At 38.5% G+C, this 23,381-nt stretch overlaps 2 protein-coding genes across 5 annotated transcripts in view; one reads left to right on the top strand and one right to left on the bottom strand.

The window, feature by feature from the left end:
• CSPP1 (centrosome and spindle pole associated protein 1) overlaps positions 1-5,229 on the bottom strand; it is a 98,526-nt gene extending 93,297 nt beyond the window's left edge. For all 4 annotated transcript variants that reach the window (XM_075213608.1, XM_075213609.1, XM_075213611.1 and 1 more), the window contains exon 1: positions 5,155-5,229. The gene's annotated coding sequence lies outside the window, so the exon portion shown is untranslated. The remainder of the gene's footprint in view (positions 1-5,154) is intronic.
• Positions 5,230-6,447: 1,218 nt separating this feature from the next.
• COPS5 (COP9 signalosome subunit 5) lies at positions 6,448-18,629 on the top strand. The gene is made up of 8 exons (XM_075213607.1): positions 6,448-6,644; positions 7,075-7,309; positions 9,113-9,241; positions 10,290-10,355; positions 11,251-11,336; positions 12,012-12,123; positions 16,776-16,924; positions 18,326-18,629. The coding sequence occupies exons 1-8, from the start codon at positions 6,505-6,507 to the stop codon at positions 18,408-18,410; spliced, it is 1,002 nt and encodes a 333-aa protein (XP_075069708.1). The 5' UTR covers positions 6,448-6,504; the 3' UTR covers positions 18,411-18,629.
• Positions 18,630-23,381: the final 4,752 nt, after the last annotated feature.

Here is a 23,381-nt window from a genome sequence, read left to right as displayed (position 1 = left end):
TGCTGTCACTGGTAGCTGTGTACAAGAGGAAGATTACCAGCAATTGTGCACATTAATTGCAGCCTCTGAATGCAATATACATATAAACTGACAACACAGGAAGAGGTACGATATCTCCATATTTGCTAATACCATTTCAAACTAAGGTTAAAGACAATAAGCATATAGAAGGTCCCTTTATACATTTTTCTTTTGTTCCCTTTAGAAAGAAGAAGTTAATCAGTCTACTATACTTCAAGATCATGAGGATCTGAAGATTAAAGGAAATTTATCTCTCAAATTTTCTGCTCACAAGGAAGCAGGATCTGTTATAGACGGAATCTGATCCAGTGTATACTATATCTAGAATGAACTACTGAATGAATGAACTAGTAACCAAACTAGGACCTTGGAGTGTAACCGTAGTCAAAAATCACTGTTTGCTAATTTTAACACAGAAAATAAAAGCCTTTAATTTATTATATATGCCTTTGTCATTCCAACATATACTAATAGTAAACCTTGAGTGCTAGAAATTATACTACAATTACATATAAACTGAAACAATAAGCCAAATATATACCATATCCACATAATAATCAAATGTCTTGCAGGTAATTAATAAGTAGGATGTATGAGCAAAGAAATGTCAAAGCTCTCTATTGGTTATTTCTAAGTTATTCACAACAATCTTGATGACAATTAAGCAGCCAGACTGATCCTATAGACATTGAAAGTAAAATGTTGGAAATAATAAGCTGTTACTACCTTGCCTCTCTATCTTTTTCTATCCATATAACTTACCAATCACATTTACAAGGACCAATTTTGCCAAATTGGTACTTTATACATATTGCACTTTGTCTATATTTTTTGCACTTTGCTCTTACTGCACTTTGTTTTGTCTTGTATGCCATGTATTGTATGCTCTGTATTGTCACCCTGTACTGTTATCCCAACCTCTGTGTACTGCGCTGTGGACCCTTTGTGGCGCCTCATAAATAAAACATAATAATAATAATACATAGCAGAGGAAAGTTACAGTTGTCTGATGAACAAGTGTTGCCAGTTACTTGCAGCGATTACCATACAACAAGTTCTTTGTGGACATTGGACAAGACATAAAAAAATATAATTCTCTATTAAAACACGGTTCATCAAATGTCTTCATTTTATTCAGGTAGGTGTTGGGAAGATATTCCAGAAAAAAAGAGAAAATATAAGCACAAATGTAATATCACGAAGGAAGAAAGGAGACCTACAATGAAATGATCACGTGCTCAGGAGAGGGCTGACAAATTTTTAGCCCAGGGAGCAAGACTCGACTCAGTAGCCTAGTAGGATCACTTTAAAAGAAAAAAAAAATGCAGGTGGCCCAGTGACCCAGCTCAAGGTAGCCCAATATGGGATCAGCCCAGGGGGTAGATGCCCCACAGACAGCCCCTGCATTGCAGTTTGCAATGGTCAGGATAATCATTTCTAAGCTTGGTATGTTGATCATCCAGCAGAGGTTGCTAGGATAAGAAGGAATCATGCATGCAGCTGGCAGTCTGCCTTTAAAGCTCCAAGGCAACAGGATAACAACAAAAAGGAGCTACAGCAAACAGCATGACAAATCCTTGTGCAACAACAGGTCGATGGACTATTATGTTTCTTTACTATTCCAAGTACCTGACCCATCAAACTGCCAGATCCGTGCGATTTTCTTACAGCAAAGAATATACTACAGTACGATGCAATATTAGAAGCTGCTCCACACATGAAACATAGTCATATACCAAGACGAGATCTAACATTAATACATGTGCTGTATACATGCACATGTATATTATACAAAGCATGCAGGTTTTATCAATCTGCAGTATATTTATTTAGCAGCAAACAATACAAAAGTCTAATGTCCGTTTCTCCAATGTTCACAATAATGTGCTGTGTGAAATGTACCACTCATATAACACATAATTCATTGAGATTAAAACGTAGCCAGTTTCCAAGATATTATTCCACTATTTTCTTATGGTCTCGTTAGATGTGCACACTTGAATGGTGTAAATCAACTTAAATTCCTTATATCCACAAGTTGCACTGTCCAGGCGAAATAAGTGGTGCAACTTACAAACTAAGGAAATGCACATTTAAAGTGTATGGTCAACATGTAGTTGAGACAACCATTTAAAGGTCTGAAGCACTATTTATGAGAATGCAGCCTATCAATGTAATACATATTTGTGTCATTACATAAGGTACTTTGTGTCTCGTATCTCTGTAATATCACTATGCAGTATGCAGTCCACAAGCAAATGTATGGCAAACAGGACAAACATAAGGGTGTATATGGAAACGGAACTGCAGAAGACAGTGAACTGCTTATTAAGAGGAACTCAGTTGCAACAGGTCAGCAATGGATATCAGATGAAAATAATAAAAGAGCTTAACAAAGATTGACACTTTTCTGAAATCAGTATCAAAATGAAACATCATGATTCCAAAGTGTTTTATTATGAAAACGTGTAGTGGGCTAATATCACACAACTGGACATATTCTAACATTGAAAGGAACAAGCTATGTCCGTACAGCAATAAAATTTGTTGGTCTGTAAGGCATCACTTTATAGTGTTATCGTCATGATACAGTTTTTAAATATATTCTATAAAAAAACATATTATTCAATGTCAATAAATCAGAATTTATTTCAAGAACAATTTCAAAGTTATGTGTCAGCTTTTTAGGACGTTCCTTCTCTTTAATTTGCTTTTTACCAAACTTCTTAGTTACATACTATGGGGTATATTTACTAAACTGCGCGTTTGAAAAAGTGGAGATGTTGCCTATAGCAACCAATTAGATTCTAGCTGTTATATTGTAGAATGTACTAAATACATAACTAGAATTTGATTGGCTGATATCGGCAACATCTCTACTTTTTCAAACCAGCAGTTTAGTAAATATACCCCTATATCTCTTAGAAACATCTGAAACCCATAACAATGTTCTACCCACATAACAGCAGAGGCAAATCAAAACTAAATATAAAGATACTTTTACAAACCATAGGATAATGTCTTGAGAAACGTAGATGTAGGGCATAAAATGCTACCGTTAGTGATTTTCTTTGGACTATGGCTTCTAGCTTGGTCTGACTGACCTCTGATTTGCTTATTATCAATTATTCATCATTATAATTATTATTAGTGAAGCTTTAAAATCTAAATATTCTCTTTTTGACTAGGTATTATATACACAATAATTAATCAAATAATTCCTGACAACATACCTGATCTTGTTTCCTCGCTAACAGATTACATATATAAACTTGTTATATATTATTTAAATTTAGGTTAAATCGATCCGAGTACCTTCAGCAAATGCCTGACCCTGACATACATGTGACTATAGAACAAGCTTACCCAACTTGCATTTTTGAGAGCAGTTTTCACAGCAACATCAACACATTGCCTTTCATAGACTCCCTGGTAATTACTAAAATCCTAAAGCTCAATCAGAATAATGACCTTCAATGAACGCTTCACAAACAGCAGATATGTTAAAATAGTGTTTGATGCCACATTGAAAGTCTTAGCAGAGGTCCACGTGGCTTCTGCTAAGACTCTCAATTAAATGCAGCACTATACTTATAAGCTATTATAGATTTCAACATCTGCAGACACAGTAGACTAAAGTCTGCATACGGGTTGAGGCAATAGTAGTTGAATGACCTGTGCAGCAGCACTAAGCCCTTAAACAATGGCAATGTTATATATATTATATATACTGTAAATAAATGATTAAAGGGCAGACTCTCTCTTTGCTTCACAGAGTTGTGCGCAATCAGCAGAGAGCTGGGGCACTCTGAGAAATAAAGTGTACATACCAAATATGTTTACTAGTTAGAAATGAACGTGTGTCTAGAGCAGTGTTGGCTAACCTGTGACACTCCAGGTGTTGTGAAACTACAAGTCCCAGCATACCCTTCCAGCAATTAGCTGCTATATATTGGCGAAGCATGCTGGGACTTGTAGTTTCACAACACCTGGAGTGTCACAGGTTAGCCAACACTGGTCTAGAGAGTAGATCATGGATTACAGATGTATCAGCAGAAGCTTGATGTGTAGAATTACACTTTGATTAGTGAATGACAGCTGTGTTCTTTACTAAAGCTATCAAGACTTTGTACACACAGAAGAAAAAAAAAAAAAAAAAAACAAATACACAAGCAGTCTTAATACATTATAATGACTTAATTCAGAGTAGGCAGAATCAGACTCCAGCTTATATGAGATTCAGAATATCCAATGACTCATTAGAATAATAGGAAAGCATATAAATACACAGTTGTTGTACAGGGCATACGGTTTTTGGCACTCCAAAAACCTTACTCTTGACATTTTTTTTTAATAGATTGTTACATTTTATCATTATGTCATGTAGGAGGTGTAGTGATTATGTCTGCAGAGTGTAATAGAAGTGTATTATCATCATGGTCAGTAATCACGCCATGCTAGGTTGCATAATATGCATGAAGAGTCCTTTGTCTGTGTAGAGCGTAACAGAATTGTATTAGAATCATGTTAGGAGATGTAGTATGTTATATCTGTAGAGCATGTACCAAAATTATATTATGATCATGTCACATGGGAAACTGTAAGAGATGTTCTGTCCCATATCTGTGTAGTATGTTCAATTCATAAATCCTACAGACTGACCTGTCCAAGAACAAAGCGTGCATGAAAATAGTTTTAAAATGTTGGCAAGGATGCTAAGGGAATGCACATAATGGAGCATAATGCCTTCATGTGATAAACATTGCTTAAACTTAATAGTAAAAGTATAGGCAGCACACACATTGATAATGTATGGACTATACCACACACTCTACACAGCTCAGCATACACAGATAATAACAGTTATCTTCTATATCTTACTGTATATTACAGTGATCCTCTATAGCATACAGTATATTAAAGTGATCCTCTATAGCATACAGTATATTATAGTGATCCTCTATAGCATACAGTATATTATAGTGATCCTCTATAGCATACAGTCATGTTATCCTCAGTCACACACAGTCATCTTGGTTATAATACAGCCACATCACACTATGGATTAAAGACGATGACCCTGCAGACAGCACATACAAGCAGCACTGCCCGCACACACATCACACATATTACCGTGCACTCCGGCTTCAGCCGCTACTGTCCGCTGCGTATGTAGACGTTAGCTGTGTGTCTCTGTGGCGACAGGCACCACCCCCAGCTGTCAGCTGACACTGTGTGCAGCGCAGTCACAGCGCCCCCCGTGTCCTGGAGGACTCCACACTGACCAACCTGGTACATCTTGCGCCTTGTATTGTAATGTGCATTATCCTCCAGTCACTCTGTGCTTTCCCACGTTTGTTTTTCTTCATTCCCCTGAATAATCACCATTCATTATTTTAGCACTCTTTACTAATAATATCTTCTACCTAATAGCAAAAGCAGGGAAGGGCTACAGGTCTCTGGAATCCCTACATACAATAATAATACTTACTAGAATATTATATTGTATCATTTCTAGCACTGCAGAAGTACGGTCCCTTTTTATCATAGATCTGTGACTGTCCAGATGTTGTGGAACTATAGGTCCAAGCATGCCCTTGCTATTGGTGACTTTGGAGGGACACTAGTTGCATTTCCTAATATAACTGTATATTACAAGAACACTTCACTTACTCTCCAAATGGTCTATCTGACTCCTAAAAGTAAAATTATTTTATCCAGTCTGTGCATTATTGTGAAATGTGGAAGTTAGTGGTCATATATGACTCACAAAGCATGTTTTTGGGCAAACTAATCTGACAATAAAAAGGTATTGCAATTGCATTTTCAGAAAAAATGAAATGCTTTTCATATTCAATAGGTACATTCTGTAGAATCATATTCAATAGGTACATTCTGTAGAATAACTGAAAAAGCCTAAAATGTAATTTCAGTTTTAAGAGACAGTTTAACAGTTATTACTTGATGGGTTTGATGAATGAGTTGATGATGTTCTTTTGGAATTGATGTGCAATATGTCTTTATGGTACATCCATCCACACATATGAAAACCCTATAATATATGATTGCTAGGACCTAGGTTAAGTGGGAGTTTGTTGTGCTTGTTATTGATGTTAATCATTAACAAACACTGTACATGCATTCGGTATGAATAACCATTAGAGGGCGCTCCTTACTCACAATGTCTTACAGTGGATTATACCATTTTTAAACGAGAGGTGACAAACATTAGCCAACACAATACTTAGAGTCCATGAAATTTATTGCCTTACTTATTAGTTAAAAATTTCTATTATTAGAGTATACAACATGATGTCGGCATGCGAAGCATTATTGTCAAGATCAAAATGATGCGTTTTGAGTTCCTTTGCCGCCGCCCCTATTTCGTCAGTGAGCAGGTCCTATTGTGAGAGGCTGCTGGTACCTGACATGCGCAGTCCAGGCTTCATGTAGCGGCTGCTGTGTTGTGTATGCTCCAGTAACATGGCCACCGGCAGCAGTGTGGCCCAGAAGACCTGGGAACTCTCCAATAACATGCAGGAGGTGCAGAGCATCGATGAGATCTACAAATATGATAAGAAACAGCAACAGGAGATCTTGGCTGCTAAACCCTGGACGAAGGAGTGAGTCCTGCAGAGGGGCATATGATAGGGGGCACTAGATTGTCTTAAAGGGCAGGTGGAATAGGGCACTAGATTGTTTCATGTGATGGGCAGGAGGCTGTGCTGGGGCAGGTGATAGGGGGGATGTTTTTATTGAGCCTGGTGGCCTATTGGTTAGACTGGGAGGCTGTGCTAGGTTAGTGAGCCAGGTTACTGGGAGGGGTATATTTTGGAAGGCCATACTGGGCCAGATGACAAGCAGGAGGCTGCGTTGGGGCAGGTCACCTGGAGGGTTAGACTGTAGGAGTCAAAAGCTAGGCCAAATGACAGAGGAGGGGGTTGGGGGCTAGATTAAGACAGGTGTAAGTGGCAGTGGTATACTGTGCAGGGCCAGGTGACAGTAAGGAGACTAGATTAATAATTTGATGGTTGCTTTGTTTTTGTCTTTCAGTCACCATTATTTCAAGTACTGCAAGGTGTCTGCCCTGGCACTACTAAAGATGGTCATGCATGCCAGATCAGGAGGAAACCTGGAGGTGATGGGTCTGATGCTTGGAAAGGTGGATGGTGAAACCATGATTATTATGGACAGTTTTGCTTTGCCAGTTGAAGGAACTGAAACCCGAGTGAATGCTCAAGCTGCTGCTTATGAATATATGGCAGCATATATAGAGAATGCAAAGCAGGTATGGTTATTTGTTGGAGGGCATCAAAAAGACATGATTAAACGGCAATGATTGTTTTCTATTTTTTTAAAATTAGAATATCGGGCAGCCAGAATGAGATTTGAGAGTAAAGGGAAAGATGAGAGGGGACAAGAAAGTGAAAGTGGGCCAAATTGAAATAAGTACTCAACCCCTCCTACAACACCAGGCCAAGCTTTCCAATTATCATATTGTGAACTGGTGATATTCAAAATAGACCTAAAGGGTTTGCTCACTTCTCCACCTTGCTTAACTCCAATCCCATCCTCAATCACTCATATTGAAATTATGTCTAAATTGATTGAATTGGCCATTGCTCCTTTCCAATCTAACCGTAGAGCCAAAAGTTTTAATTTCCTGCCTAGGCACAGTCTTCTCCTTTTCATTTTGCCATCCCTGCTGGCCATGAAGTTAAATGCAGGACCCCAGCAAAGGACTGCATGAGGGACCTGCCTAAATAGTACAAAATGGACAAGCCCTATAAATTAATTGTGTGTTGTAGAATGCATTTTTGCCAATAAAGTCACTGTTGGTTGCAGGAGATATAGCTTTTTAATGGTAGTACACACGTGTTTATAATTATATTTATAGAATAGGACATTGTTTATTTCATGATATGAAATAGTTTATTCCACTCCCACCTACACTACCCTCACTGGTGCACTCTCACAACTCTCTCAATCTCCACTCTGAGCCACACTCATTCCTCTTGTTTCAGGAGAGGTGGACAAATCTGGAGGCACACTGCAATAGTATAAATGGCACATGAAAAGTCCAACTTTAGAACCACCCCTCATTCATTATTTATTAATTTATGAATTAAATTACTCAGGAGTCGGGTGACGTCTTTATTACGTGTGACACTATTGTTTGTTTTTATGGGGTAAAGTGCATCTAGTAATTCACTTTTTTGGTTAGGTGAAAATGAGTCTCAATAAAAATATGGCATCTCTGCAAGCTCAGACCTGGTGCAAAATTGAAGCCTTTTGCAGAGTGGAAATGACTGTGCACTCCTGCACATAGTAAGAACAGTTTCTAAAAGTGTACCCTCTTTAATTAATTTTACTCGCCACCAGACAAAGTTTTGTTGTTGAAGTGCTGCGCAAACCTAGGCGTACCTACGCTGAGCCCAGCTTTTCCCATCAGCCGGTGCAAACTTAAGTCTCCCAGAAATTAGGTCAAACCAATCACTAATTTAACAGAAATGCTTTTATTTAATAAAAAGCTTGTTTCTATAGTGGGAGTAGGATGGACTTCTTTTTGTTACATGACGTTTACTCTTTTGCACATTGCGTCTCTTTAGATTTTTCTGACTGCGCACCTAAGGGCACTTTCAGGTAGCAGTAGCCTCTCCCAGGAGAGTAGATATGCACTAGGTGGACCATCTAGCAACATAGGTACAAGCCCAAAACATTTTGTAGTATCGAGTGCTCTTCCTAACTTGGCTCCATTGTGTATTTTTTGCTCTGATTGTTCAAACCTTTGCATTATTTGATTTTTTTGAAGGGGAATATTATGGATCGTTTTGGTACTGTAGGGCAGTAGTGTTGTTTTTTTGTTGTTTTTTTTTTTAACCCTGAGGCCCATTTTTATTGGGACCCCAAAATAGAATATATGTTTCCAATAGAATGTATTGCATATCTGACAATGGGGGAGAATCCCAAGTACCGATTCTGACCGACTGGTTGCATACTTCTATTGTAGAACATTAAAAAGTTCAAACAGTAATACAAGCATGCCTGTAGAGGGCAGTATAATCTTTGATAATTACCTACTCTTTTTCAGGTTGGACGGCTTGAAAATGCAATTGGCTGGTACCACAGTCACCCTGGCTATGGCTGCTGGCTTTCAGGGATAGATGTCAGCACTCAGATGCTTAATCAGCAATTCCAGGAACCTTTTGTTGCTGTTGTGGTAAGTATTATCTGATATTTAAAAAAAGAAATAAAGATTTATAAGTAATTTTCTGTCTTTTCAGTTGCTAAAGGACACCTACAAAATGTCATTCATAATGTAGATATGTCATAAATATTTTTTCGTTTAAGTGTATTATTTTGTTAAGTCTATTTGTATTTGTACGTCTAGACTTGAGAAAGATAATGGATGGATATGTGTTATTATCTTTGAGGATTTTCTCTATGCAGTATTGTAGTGCGTAATAATTACTGAGATATATCCTCTTATTTTAACTTATTCTGCTACTTATGCAACACTGCCCCCACTCACTGCCCGGAATAGAACCCATTGTTTCAGTTTGTTTCTTCTGCAAATGCTGATTGTCTGTTGATGTGGACCAAATTAGAAGCAATTGGTATAACCTGTACCAGCTGTGAGATGTAGGGCAGTTGTTCTCAAGTGGGGCTACCACGCATGTGTTGGCCACACATAACATACAATGACAGGGCTGTGCCTGAGAACTGCTGGTACATGTAAGTGTATGGAAGTAGAAAGGATTGTTTCAATCGCATTTCCTGTTTTCTCCACAAGTGTACAGTCCCGGATGCCATCTTTATCCTATTCTGTATGAGAGGAAGAATAACAAAGTAAACTTTCTGAAACAAGCATAATATATTATGTTATGTTTATTCACTCCAGATAATTGCTCTAGATCCCATTTCAGAAATTAGATACCCAGCAGTTTTATAGTACCAGTTATTATGTTTTTGGGGGATTTTTCATAAGGTGACTGGCTTCCTTCCAAGAGAACAACATTGGCTCAGTACATTCTTGATATAATAAGTGTAGTTAATTTTACAAAAACGGGTAAATACAACTGAAAATCATACTAGCGCACCTTCATAATGTAGCCGTTTTATTGGTGTACTTATTGCTATGTTTGCAGCAGTGTAATGCTTTGTATAAAGAACAGATTGTTATATAAATTATTACATTTTAAGCCCAGTACCACTTCCATGTTCTTCTTTTGTTGGGTTCTAACCATTACACGGTCTTGCTTTCTCAGATTGACCCAACCAGGACAATATCTGCAGGCAAAGTAAATCTTGGAGCTTTCAGAACTTATCCTAAGGTAATGTATGTTAAAAGCAAATCACAGTACAGTTAGTACATTTTTACTTGGTGAACCTATCAAAGATCATCTAGCTTTATTTATTTTCTTAACTAGATAGCGACTTGTCCAGCCCAATTCTGCTTCCAATTCCAGCTCTAAGGCAGCGTTATGCTGGCTAACTCTACAAGTCACAACTCTACTACAGTATAGGCTGTAGTAAGCCTACCCAGGATAAATCATTGCACACTGAATAAAATCCCCTCACCCAGTAACCTTGGCTCTATTTAGTAAAGCAATGCTAGATGTCCTGGTCTGAGGTCTGCTTAAACCTTTATTATTGACATATGGGATCTAAACCACCATTAAATAATAGATCACCTATGGACTCTTTTAAGGAGTGGAGGGTTCCATGTGCAATATAGGACAGCAGTTATATTTACGAGTAGACTGCTTGGGCAGAGCTTGTGTAATTTATACCCTTTGGAGAGGACTCCTGATATTTAATAGGCTGGGCATATGCAATACCCCGAGTACACCCCTTCCCCAACTCTGCATCATATATCCAAAGTCATCAAATTTAAACTGACCAAGTGAAAAGCATTTTCCACTAGTTACTTCAAGCTGCAGGTGTTGGGCAGTTGACTTTTCACCAAACTGTACTAGTTTCATATGTTGCGTTACTCCCATCCCGGCATAAATGTTCTTTAAGTCATGAACTTCAGCTTCTAGAAGTGTAAATAACGGTACAGTAAAACTAGTGACTGGAAGCATGACAGTACAAATATATGCACAAATAATCCAGATCCTAATTAATATTTATGTTTCTATAGTGTTACATTCATTCATATGTTCTTGTTCTTTCAATGGAGCATATTTGCTTGCATTTTTATAGTTATTTGTTTGTAAACCTTAGGGGTACAAACCTCCAGATGAAGGGCCATCAGAGTACCAGACAATTCCTTTGAACAAAATAGAAGATTTTGGTGTGCATTGTAAACAGTGAGTATTTCTGTCACTTCTCATGTTCTCAAACATCAATTGTATTTTACTACAGAACAGCATTTCCATACCAATTAAAACTGAAGTGTGTTCCCTTCCTGGTTAGGGAATAATGTACCTTATTGTGACTAAAAGTAGCAAAAGTAATTTAAATGTGATATTTAATATCTGCAAAATTACGGCTAATTTATATAGCTAATCCTTATGCTGGTGGCACACACTGCAATATTGATATCAAGCAGTTAGCCAAATATTAGAGCGTTTATTGCCCCAAATCGACTGCCATACTATATAATGATCTTGTCCTTCCAGAGGGTGAGCACCTTCATCCTATGCGTTCTGTCATCTTTCAAACACTTTGATAGGTCTCAGAGATGACCTGAGGTGGTCCAAGAGCCAAACGGCAGGGTCTTAGTTGTGGTCACTTGTGTGGCTAGATTATATGATGACCCTGTTGCTTGTCTCTCCAGTTAAATGTCAGAATCGGCCCTTGCATGGCTGGCTTTACACTACTTTGTGCTCAAATCCCTGTCACTGAGGTACTAGAATAGATGCGAAAGAGTCACGTTTAGTGTTTCTGGAAGATGTCACTTCTATGTTCCACTAACTATGAAATGGTTATAGTCTTGCTCCATGTTAAATTGCTTTTTAAGGAAGTATTTGTTTTGTCTTAAGGTATTATGCATTGGAGGTCACATATTTCAAATCTTCTCTTGACCGAAAGTTACTGGAGCTGTTGTGGAATAAGTACTGGGTGAATACATTGAGCTCGTCCAGCCTTTTAACTGTAAGTAGCTCACACGGTAAATCATATTTGACTAATTTCCTATCGATTGACAGATGGACCTGAGAGGGTTCTTGAGGTATTGCAAAAGGAGATATCTGAATCTCCATCTTCACTCTTCTGTGGCTACACTTTGAGAAGAGCCAGGTATTCGGCTGTACATTAAATAGGGTGTTAGTTTCCCGGATTGACTGGGACAAAAATGAATGCTCCGTCTGATTAGCCTGATCACACTGTTCTTGTTTCTTGTTTTTCTCTTTGTATGTTTGTTTATGAACTTGGATGGTTGTGTGTTTTGTTAACAAAAAAACATGCTATAATACTATACCTGGAATGTAGCACGTTAGACTCTGCTGAGTGCAAGCAAAAGTGAACTAGAATCAATCAGGAGACCCACCCATGCAGGGATTGATACAAATGTATTGCTTTAGGCCAGGCCATGGATTGTCACAGTTTATGCAGGTAGACAGCTGCTGCAAGGCAATGTAGGAACTTTCTGTTAATTAAACCTCCCTTCCTAATACTTCTAGGATATCTCAAGGGTCAGAGCAAGGGGTCCTTACCCTTATATACTCCCTAAACTCCACCCATTACACTATGTTCTCCTGGTATACAATAATAGCCATTATTACTAATAATAATTCTACTAAGCCCCACGTATTACACAGAGGTTTTCATTCAGAGCGTTCCCAACCATCCAGGTTTTCAATTATGTTCACTAAAAACCCCTCCAAATACCACTTTTACCCAAAAATTGTGGCTTTTCTGGTCTCAAGTTGCAGACTTTAGGTGTCTTTTTTTTTTTTTTTTTTTTTTTCCTTTTCAAAATTATGACTGGAATACCAATTATCCTGCACTAACACCTCTAAACCCCACACAATAAGATGTCTGGTTCAATACAAATATCACTACGCACAATTACGTCACTGACTTTTATCACACTAAATCCTGTTTGAGCAAATACTGCTTTTTATTCGCGACCCCTTATATCGAACTTTTCGTACCACATCGTACATTGCACAGCACCTGCCATCGAGTCTTAAATAATAAAAAAAAAAGTACAGCAGCTTTCTGTGCATTGAGGTGTCCGAAGAACCCCCTCCTCTCCATCCTCATTGAGTAATGGTATAAAAAAAAAAAAACCTAACTGCATACTCAAAAACCTTTTAATTTTTTTACTATTAAAACTAAATTCTATTAATAAATCAGTAACTGCCATAATCATACCAACGTGGAGTATATTGTAGGAGAGTAATCTTTGCCACCACTAGGCTTAATGCTTCTGGGTAGTGTAGCTGCTGCATCACCTCTTTGCTGATTGCTCTGGCTAAATCCTACTGATAAGGCCTGTTGGGTAGCTGGCTAAGTACTGAGGCAGGACGCTGAGCTCAAATCAGGACAGCCAGGAGACTGATTGAAGTGTGTGCTTTTAGTTTGTTGCTCCCAAGAACACAGCAGTAATGGGTGTCTCACTGTAACCTCAAAAAGCCCACAAGTTGCTGAAATATAAGTCCGATATTGCCTTTATAATTGTCTAACTTGCATTTTAGTGATCAACATGTTCAACTGATTGCTAAACTCTAGAGCTTATCGAAGCGAAAGATTTTATTATTTTTTTTAATTTCCTCCTCCTGCATTCTGTGAATAACCAAGCAGGTACATAAAATGCTGCAGACGCAGGGATCATTAATCTCTATGCTGTTGTTTGTGTGCTGTTCACATGGGCAGCGGTGAAGAATGTGACAAGGGGGAAACATTGCGTGAAACAAGTCTGTGTTGCCCGTGTACAGAACACATTACTGATTTCTATGTCTGCAGCACCTTATCTGCACTTTCCTTGTATCTACATGTGGAATACAATGCAAGAAAATAGTCTATATAATTAGTATTTCACTAATACTTGGACCAGTTTCTGAAATCTGAGTGTATGTGATCAGCCCGTTCCACGTATCGGCAGTTTCAGCTGCATCTGACAAGATGTTGTTCATGTTTCAGCCACACCAGGGAGGAAGTGCGTTTCCCAAGATGCACTGAATTTTCTCATGCCATATAGAAGTTCACTGTACTTGCATCATGTGACATGGGAGGTCATCCGGTCAATGGCCCAACTAATTATGACTGACCTTGGTTGTAGCCCAGAGCATACATTTATTGTTTTACCATGATCCAACAATTTCTATTTTAATGCTTCTGTGCTTGACAGAATAAAGGTAATTGGTGACTCCATATTATGATTAACTGAGAAACCATTCATGAATTTAAAATAACCAGATTTTGTTTAGCGTTAATGACTTTTGAATTTTGTTTTTTAAATATAAGAATATGCGTCTACACAGCTCATGAACATAGGTATTCCCACTGATTGGAGGTATTGCTTTCTCAGAGTTCTGCTCGGTGGAATTTATTCAATATGGGCTAGTGTATATGTAGCTTATCTGACTTGTCTTTCTATTATAGACACGTAGACTTATTTACCGGGACAGACACGCTTATACAAAGACACAGAATTGCACATACACAGAGGACCAAAAAGTTCTTTTATTTCAATTAACTTTATAATAAACTTTTAACCGTGGGCAATCACAGGGCCACTTTTGCTAGCAGTAGCAGATTTATTACAATTTCATATGATAACATTTGAACAACGGGAGGAGGTTCTGTAATAAGCCTACATCCGTTATTATAAGCGGAGAGCTTCACCTTGGCTTCTACTTACTGCTCTTAGACATTCCACCACGCTGCCTCTCGGAGAAGTGTCTTTGCATTATCTGGACAATTGCAGTATGTGTGGCCAGCATGAAAGTCCCACTGGAATATAGGCTGAGAGTACATTACACATTCCATGCAGTGTTTATGGGCCGCTAGCTCTGTGTTCCAGTTGTAAGGGTAGGTAAACACTAGTAATCCCTCTCTGTTCTCCTCTTAGCCTCCTACATTGCACTACTTGGCTGTGCTCAGACAAACCAAACAGAATTAGAGAATTGCAAGAGGCAAATGGTCTGCTGGAACCTGAAGGGAGGACAGCAGCATTTAGAGCAGTGTTTACTGAGGCTACTGCGGTCACTGCAAGCAGTCTGAGTCTCGCCGAGTGATTGGATTACTTATCTTGGTTAGATTGATACTTGTTAAATAGTGTGTGTTTAGCAATGCTGTCTAACACACCTAATGTACACTAACTTCTAGGTAAACAACATACTGAGGTTACTTGTGTTTATGTAACCTGTGAAACCCACCCATGCCCATGTACACCTTTTTATGACAGTCAGTTAACATTTTCTATGCGTAGAAGTGACATGGATATGTGTTAAAGATATCTTTATATCTGGGGAGTAGTAATGTCACTGGTGCCACATGAATCGTTGTCAAATTGTTTTCTTTCTAACTGAAACTTGTGTAGTATAAAGAATGTTTCCCCTACTATAGACTAAAAAGTATAGTAGAAGTCATCTTGGAGCTCTGAGACCTGGACCTTGGGGCATCGTAGTTTTATACGGTCATGAAACTCCGCAGATACTAGTAATATTCTTAGATTTTACTGTAGAGTACATTATTCCTATGTGTCTCTGTATACTTGGTGGTATAGCGTGGTGGTGCACTGCACCATCACATTAAAAAAAAGCAATGTATACACACTGTATATATTAAATGAGAGACATAGATGCATGGAAAGTTGTTGGTTTGTTTTTCTTTTATTATTATTATTATTATTATTATTATTATTTATTAAAAAAAAAAAAAAAAAAAAAACACACCTTTCAAACCACTTCAGACTCCTTCAGTCACCTACCTGTACCGTGTGCTGGTGAAAAGCATGGGCCTTAGTCAGCGGTATCCCAGTTAGTCAGTTGCCCTTACAATACTGACTGTCTCTAATGATCACATGACCTGCAGGGAGCAGCGCTGCCAGTTCTCCCTAGTTCTTCCCTGATACAGCACACGTCAGATCATTGAGCAGATCGGTTGAGCCACGACCCCACTTACAGCGGGTTACATGACCATTAGCCACAGCTGCTATTACATAAAGGATCTGCTAGGAAAGTAAAATGTATTGTTGGCACATTCAGATATCAAATAATTTCTTTATGAAAATGTGTGTTTTTATATGTGTAAACTCCAGTAAACGATATCGGATGTCATCGTTTCAGTGGTCATTAGGAAAAAAGCTGCACCGCTACTCAAAAAATGAAAAAGTCTTTGGTTTCTCCTTTGCAGTAAACTCATTTCATGTAGGGGGGGAAAAACTGCTTGGTGTCTTTATCATCACCACTAATTGCAGTGGTATCGGAACTAGAGGGAACCACGGCCTGTTTGAGGAAGCTCTTGGGATTTCCCTGGAATCCCCCTTGTTGCCTTTAATACCACTACAGTTAATGGTTATGTTGAAACCGGTTGTGTACACCTTTCCATCACTGGAGCCGGGCATACCTGCTTTCTAATGTGAGTGGTACAGTGCTTGTAGGAGGGGGATTTGCTACAGTGGAGAGTGTGGAAGGACCCCAAATGCAAAGATGGAACCCTGACCAGCAATCTTTGTTCTGGCTTTCTCGGTTTTAACCCGAAAAGCTCCTCAGTGGAATCCTTTAATCATATAGTATAATCTGTACGTCTATCCAGTGCTTATGCATCTTTGTGTTTTCTATGTTCCCTACTCCTAGAATGCAGACTACACAACAGGACAAGTATTCGACTTGTCTGAAAAACTAGAGCAATCTGAAGCCCAACTTGGCCGTGGAAGTTTTATGCTTGGATTGGAAACTCATGATAGAAAATCTGAAGACAAACTAGCCAAAGCCACAAGAGACAGGTACACAATCATTGGCGTCCTTGGCAAACAAGATCATGTGATCTATTTATTGTGATGTGATTGGCAGAAGCCAGGGCCGAACACCTTTCTGTGCTCAGTTAAAGTAATGTAGTCTGCATCAATCTTTCACCCATCTTTTATTGTTTGAAAAGTCATAATCGTGAATTTATAATATGGTTTTTTACCCTATGGAACACATTGCTCCTTATGCTACTTATTAAAAGGTATTTCTGAGTCCTATCGGAGCACTATTTCATCATTTATTTATATAGCACCACTAATTCTGCAGTGCTGTACAGAGAACTCACTCACACACACACACACGTCAATTTAATGGCAGGCAATTAACCTACCAGTATGCTTTTGGAATGTGGGAGGAAGCCAGAGCCACTGGAGGAAATCCACACAAAGACGGGGAGAACCTACAAAGATATATATTTGCGGCATGATGCCCAATAAAATCTGGTACACTAGCCAATCCTTATTGGGTACGACAGTAAACACGTTCAGAAGATGAGAGCTACAGGCCCATATGTTCAATCATCTTCTGACCCTATCGGGCCCCCATATGTTTTGGAAGTGATCTTGTTGCATGGCCCATGCACCAAACTGTTGTATCATATACAGTTTGGCCAATCATATCTGTGTCCAGATTAGACAGCGCTCTGGCCAAGCAGCAAGATTGGCCCTTGTGGTCAGTTTAATCTATAGATAATCCTCTGTTCTCTGGAGACCAGATTCTGGAATGCATAACTACTGTCATCCAAGTGTATATATTTAATATGGGTTACAATAAATTATGTAGACCGTTATTTTATTACAATGATGTTTAATTATGACTATTTGTTAGGATGTGCACCTTTTTAGGTAGTTTTTTTGTTTTTTTCCCTCTTGCTGTAACGGTCTATGCATAACTCTAAGTCATAATCTAAACTTGGCCAAATTCACCTTACTTAGCAGGTAGCATTACCCATATAGCCAGGATATATATTAAAATTATTCTAATATTTATAAAAATTTCACTTGTTTTATTTCACACAACATATTACCAGTAACTGTTTGGATGATGTACTGTTATACGTTTTTCAGAATGTGCAATCCATTCAGCCATAATCATCGAAATTGTTAATATGACAAACAGCTGCTGTCAGTATGCAATCGTATACAATGTAGAACTGTGTTGTAACCCAAGGGAATGGGGGGAAAAGCAACTTTGCGTGAAATAAATGTGCTAAAATGCTCTGTATTCAGCTGTTGCAGGAAGGTGTGCACAAGCCAGTAAATTAGTCATGTGAAGATTGAACTTTCCTTTATTATACAATTATTCCAAATCCTTATAACTGCAGATCGCTTTAACACCTGATGTCTAGTAATTATTTGTGCTTTTGTTTTATTTTTCAGCTGCAAAACAACAATTGAAGCAATCCATGGCTTGATGTCACAAGTGATAAAGGATAAACTGTTTAATCAGATCAACACTTTCTAGACCTTTTAACTCTTCATAAGAATACTATGTTAGTTGGCTTCTTTTATGTGTCAATAAGTTGCTTCTTTTATGCGGAAGCTGTAAAATGTCATCAGGTAGCACTTATTTCCCTTGTTTCAGGAACTGAAAGCATATGACCTGTATTGCAACTTTTGAGCAATAACTAAACAATGTAAACGTGGTTGCTTTCTGGGTGAATAAAATCAGTTTAAACTCTTAGATTTATTTTATTTTTTTAAATATGTAACTTTTTATATAGCATAATCTTCTGTTTAACCGTTAGTACAAGCAGCTGCAAGGTGTTGGCTTGTGTAGTTCACACACAACTGACTTCTTCATATAGGTTTATGTCTGTAATAAAACCTATGATGTACACTACATTCATTTCTAATAAGCATTTTTATTTGATATCACCTGATGTAACATTGCACAAAATATATATATATATATATATATATATATTTATTTTGCGACTTGAAAGTTTTTTTTTTTTTATTATTAATTTTGTAAATAGCATATGTCGGTAATTTGTAAGTACATGGTGGTGATTTCATCCAGGGAATTAATCAGATGGCTATTTATCAGGAAACTGCTTGCCCGTTGGTTAATAAGTGAATTTTAAAGGACTGAAAACTATATCCATCTATGCTTTTTAAAATCTGTTTAGTGCAGTTGTGCATTCAGAAGGTCCTCATTTAGCGCTGGGAGTAAAACCATCTAGAATATCCCATCTAGCACCTTGGCAAAACATGTTGTGCTGTGTGGGTGGAGGGTCCCATTTAAAATCTATAAGCAGATTTAGAGGTGGAAAGGGGTTGTGTCCTAGCCCACCTCTAAATCATTACAAAGTCACGGTTTTTGTGTGCCATGTGCAAACGCAGACAGTATATTTCCTGCAGGCCCAAAAAAATTGCGTTTGCACCCCTTACTTTGCAACATATGTCCATATGCAAATGTGCACCCTTTAGTTGGATTTTCTCCTAACACTACCTGTCTCCTCATCTGCCATGAATATTTTTGGTCTCATTTAAAGACCAACTAGGGTATGAGAATAATTAGCAGCCACCCACCTCTCAGATCCCACCAGGTTGGGATATTATTGTGATTCCTCACATTAGAGATCATTTCATGTAGGGGGTTAAATCGGCAAACAATTGTACATTGAGTAAATGAGTGAATTGTATGTGTTACTTGGCAGCAAAGTAAATGAAAGCAGACAATAATGCCTATAGGCGGCTGTCTCACCAGCCACAAAGAGCTCGATCCAGTAATACATTTATTCGTAGATGGAGTCTGGAAGTATTTGAAAGGGATTACACATTATTTATCGTTCACGCAGTCCATATATTCTGACTGCGATTAGTTCTTGATCTACTACCTCAATGAAATGACAGATTTAATTTAGCATCCAAAGCATCAGTTCGACTTCCAAAGGATGCCTCTTGGTTTTGAACTCTGATACAAGTCCAATTTGAATTGAAAGTGGCTATCAATTGTCTTTGTTTTCTTCGGTATGTCTGGGCCATTTCCCTATGTGTTAAGGAGGATGAAGAAGGAAAATAGATTTGCTGCTCCCTATAACCAGAAGAGGATCTGCAGAAGTCGTGTAGCAGAAAAATCAATTTACGTAACGATTAACATCGGTACCCACTCTAGCAGGTGGGCCCATGGACAAAGGTACTAGTGAGTAATAAAATATTAAAATAAAATAGATATCAGCTGAAGGATAGAACAGTAGTACACACAAGGTACAGCAGTGGATTGCTAAACTAATGTTTGACAGGTCTGTATCAAATTAGTCGGAATGTCGACAATGAACATGTTGACATAATACAGAAAAACAAAAACAAATTCCACAGAATTGGCAAAAGCAGAGGGGACAAAAAAAGCATCAAGACCCCTGGCTTTGCCACCTGGGGCTGGTGGAAATATAGCAAAGGAACCCACAGCGTGGGTTCCCCCTGCCATAATGACAAACCAGCCCCAGGCTGGTCATCAAGGGGCTTGATTTCCTAGGAACTTCGGGTCTGCATAAAAAAGAAAAAAAAATGTGGACCTTTGTTTTTTTGTTGTTTTTTTTTCTCCTTTCTCCCCAACTTTAATGATTAAAAAAAAAAAAAAAAATCTGTCCAGCTGCCATTAAGTGTCTGGACATGCTGGAGCTCGTATTACTAAAAGCACCAGTATACCTGGTACTTGGAGAGCCACAAGTGCCAGCATACCTTGGCACCCAGGTTCCGTCCTGTAGTGCACCAAAGAAAAATGTAAATAAAACACACACCATTGTAACCATTACTTTAATTGAAATAAAAACACCCTAAATCATCTCTTATTCATCCTATTTATTGCTCACCTTCATCCAGGGATCTTCATCTGTAATAGATGCAAATGATCCTTGCTTAGCAAAACAAAAACCCTGATCCACGATGCTAAACTAGCTCTAAAGAGCACCCTGCGCAAAGGGAGCTCTTAGCGGCACTGGTCCTACTATAACATGGGGATTTCCCACAGCCGCTTAAGTTGAAGCCTTTTAACTATCGACATTATGGTGTCAACATTCTGAATGTTAACATGTTCATTGTTGACATTTCATACCCGACTGGGCCAGATGTGTGGGATATAGGTGAATGTCCACTTGATTGGTAAATTAAAGATATTGCATTCCAGCTCACATAGTCTTTGGGTTCTAAGGGAGCTGGCAGCTGTAGAGGTGAAAAGCACAAGCTTAGTTTTATACATGTGCCAGCTAAAAGATTGGGACCAGACTAATGTCTGCTACTGGGGATAAGCTGAGGATGCCACTATGTGCTATCTCCAGCCACCTGTGTGGTCTGAAAGGATGAATGACCAGAACTGGTCTGTGGTTTAGTCTGGCATGAATCAGGATCTGTTGACCACCCGATTACCTGGTAAAACTGTTCCTTAAGCTATTCATTGATCTATGCATCTATCTGATGTAGCTGGGACAGACGCCAGCTTATCTGCTAAAACCAAGCTGGTTGCTGGTGCAGTCACTGAGGTGAGCTGGTTTAGATATCAAGTGTACTTTTTACACTCTGTAGAGGTAGTTTGATAATGTTTGGGACTTATGATGTCCGAGAGATAGGTCCTTAGTAATGTAGAGTAAAGAATCCCCATAGCATTATGATTTGATCACCATGCTAGACAGGTTTGTGTCAAACATAGTACCTAGCATTGAGGCCATAAAAGTTTAGTCTTGGGAGTATATTTACTAAACTGCGGGTTTAAAAAAAGTGGAGATGTTGCCTATAGCAACCAATCAGATTCTAGCTGTCATTTTGTAGAATGTACAATATAAATAACAGGTAGAATCTGATTGGTTGCTGTAGGCAACATCTCCACTTTTTTAAACCCGCAGTTTAGTAAATATACCCTTTAGTCTCATCAGACCATATAATCTTCATACACTTAGTGTGAGGAACGCCCTTATGCTTTCTTGCAAACTCATTTTGAGACTTCATTTGAGTGTTTTTTATCCACAGTGTTGTTTTTTCCACTCTTCCAAAAACAATTTGTGAAGTGCCCGGGCCATTTCTCCTATCCCTGCTATAGAAGACTGTAACTCAGTCAGAGTTGCCGTAGGCCTCTTGGTGGCATTCCTAACTAGTGACCATCTCACACAGAGGATCAGTTATGTAGGACAGCCTTGTGATAAAATGAGGGGTTAAGTTGACAACGCCTCCTTTGTCACAAAATGTGGACTCTGATCAGTGTACTTTTTAGCCCTGTTGCCTTCTTTCCTTCCAGCTGCCCAGTTACACTAGCAAGGAAGAGTCCTGTGTTTGTGACAGGGCCCTCTTAACTGACTTGTGTCAGAACAAACAATGAAGGTTGGACAAGCACATCTTTCATACATTGAGTGCTGCTGATGTTACCCAACAAAACTATTAATAAAATAGTACTACATCATATATATGTATATATATAATATATATATATATATATATATATATATATATATATATATATATATATATATATAAAATGACCCCTGTTCACCACTGAAAATGGATACAATGGGCACGTGAGCGCCAGAACTCAACCATGGAGCAATGGAAGAAGATGACCTGGTCTGATGAATCATTATCATCATCATCATTTATTTATATAGAGTGATGCTCTGGGCAATGTTCTGCTTTGAAATCTTGGATCCTGGCATTCATGTGGATGTTACTTTGACACGTACATTGTTGTAGACCAAGTATACCCCGACATGGCAATGGTATTCCCTGATGGCAGTGACCTCTTTCAGCAGGATAATGCGCCCTGCCACATGGCAAAAATTGTTCAGGAATGGTTTGAGGAATAAAGAGTTCAAGGTGTTGACTTGACCTTCAAATTCTCCAGATTTCAATCCGATCAAGTATCTGAGGGATGTGCTGGAAAAACAAGTCCAAGCCATAGAGGCCGCACCTCGCAACTTACAGGACTTAAAGGATCTGCTGCTAACGTCTTGGTGCCGGATACCACAGGACACCTTCAGAGGTCATGTGGAGTCCATGCCTTGACAGGTCAGTGCTGTTTTGACAGCATGAGGGGGACCTACATAATATTAGGCAGATGGTTTTAATGTTGTGGATGATCAGAGTATATATTTACTCTGATACATAAGTTTGCTTTCCTTTGGCCAAACAAGCAAATAGTCTCCTGGTTTATTCTTCGTAATGCAGAGCTCTGGACATCATATTATTTTTCCAATAAGCTTTTGAACATGTCTAAAACTGGTTTGGTCAGTACCACTAAACATACAAGAATAGAGCTTGGACTTGCACATGCTTCATACATAGAGTACAGCTAAAGGGAACTACCAAAAAAAAATACACCTACAGTTAAACAAATGGATGGAGAAAAGAGGGAATATACAGTATATGAGAATATTAAGTTAGAAAATGATTGTTCATTGTGAAGAGTGAAGCAGAATGTCGGATGTTGGTGTAACTGATGATACTA

Source organism: Mixophyes fleayi, chromosome 5 (genome assembly GCF_038048845.1).
Source record: "Mixophyes fleayi isolate aMixFle1 chromosome 5, aMixFle1.hap1, whole genome shotgun sequence".
In the NCBI taxonomy this organism is placed as follows: Eukaryota; Metazoa; Chordata; class Amphibia; order Anura; family Limnodynastidae; genus Mixophyes; species Mixophyes fleayi.
Note: the sequence above shows the minus strand (reverse complement) of the source record. Positions and strands in the feature narration are given on the sequence as shown.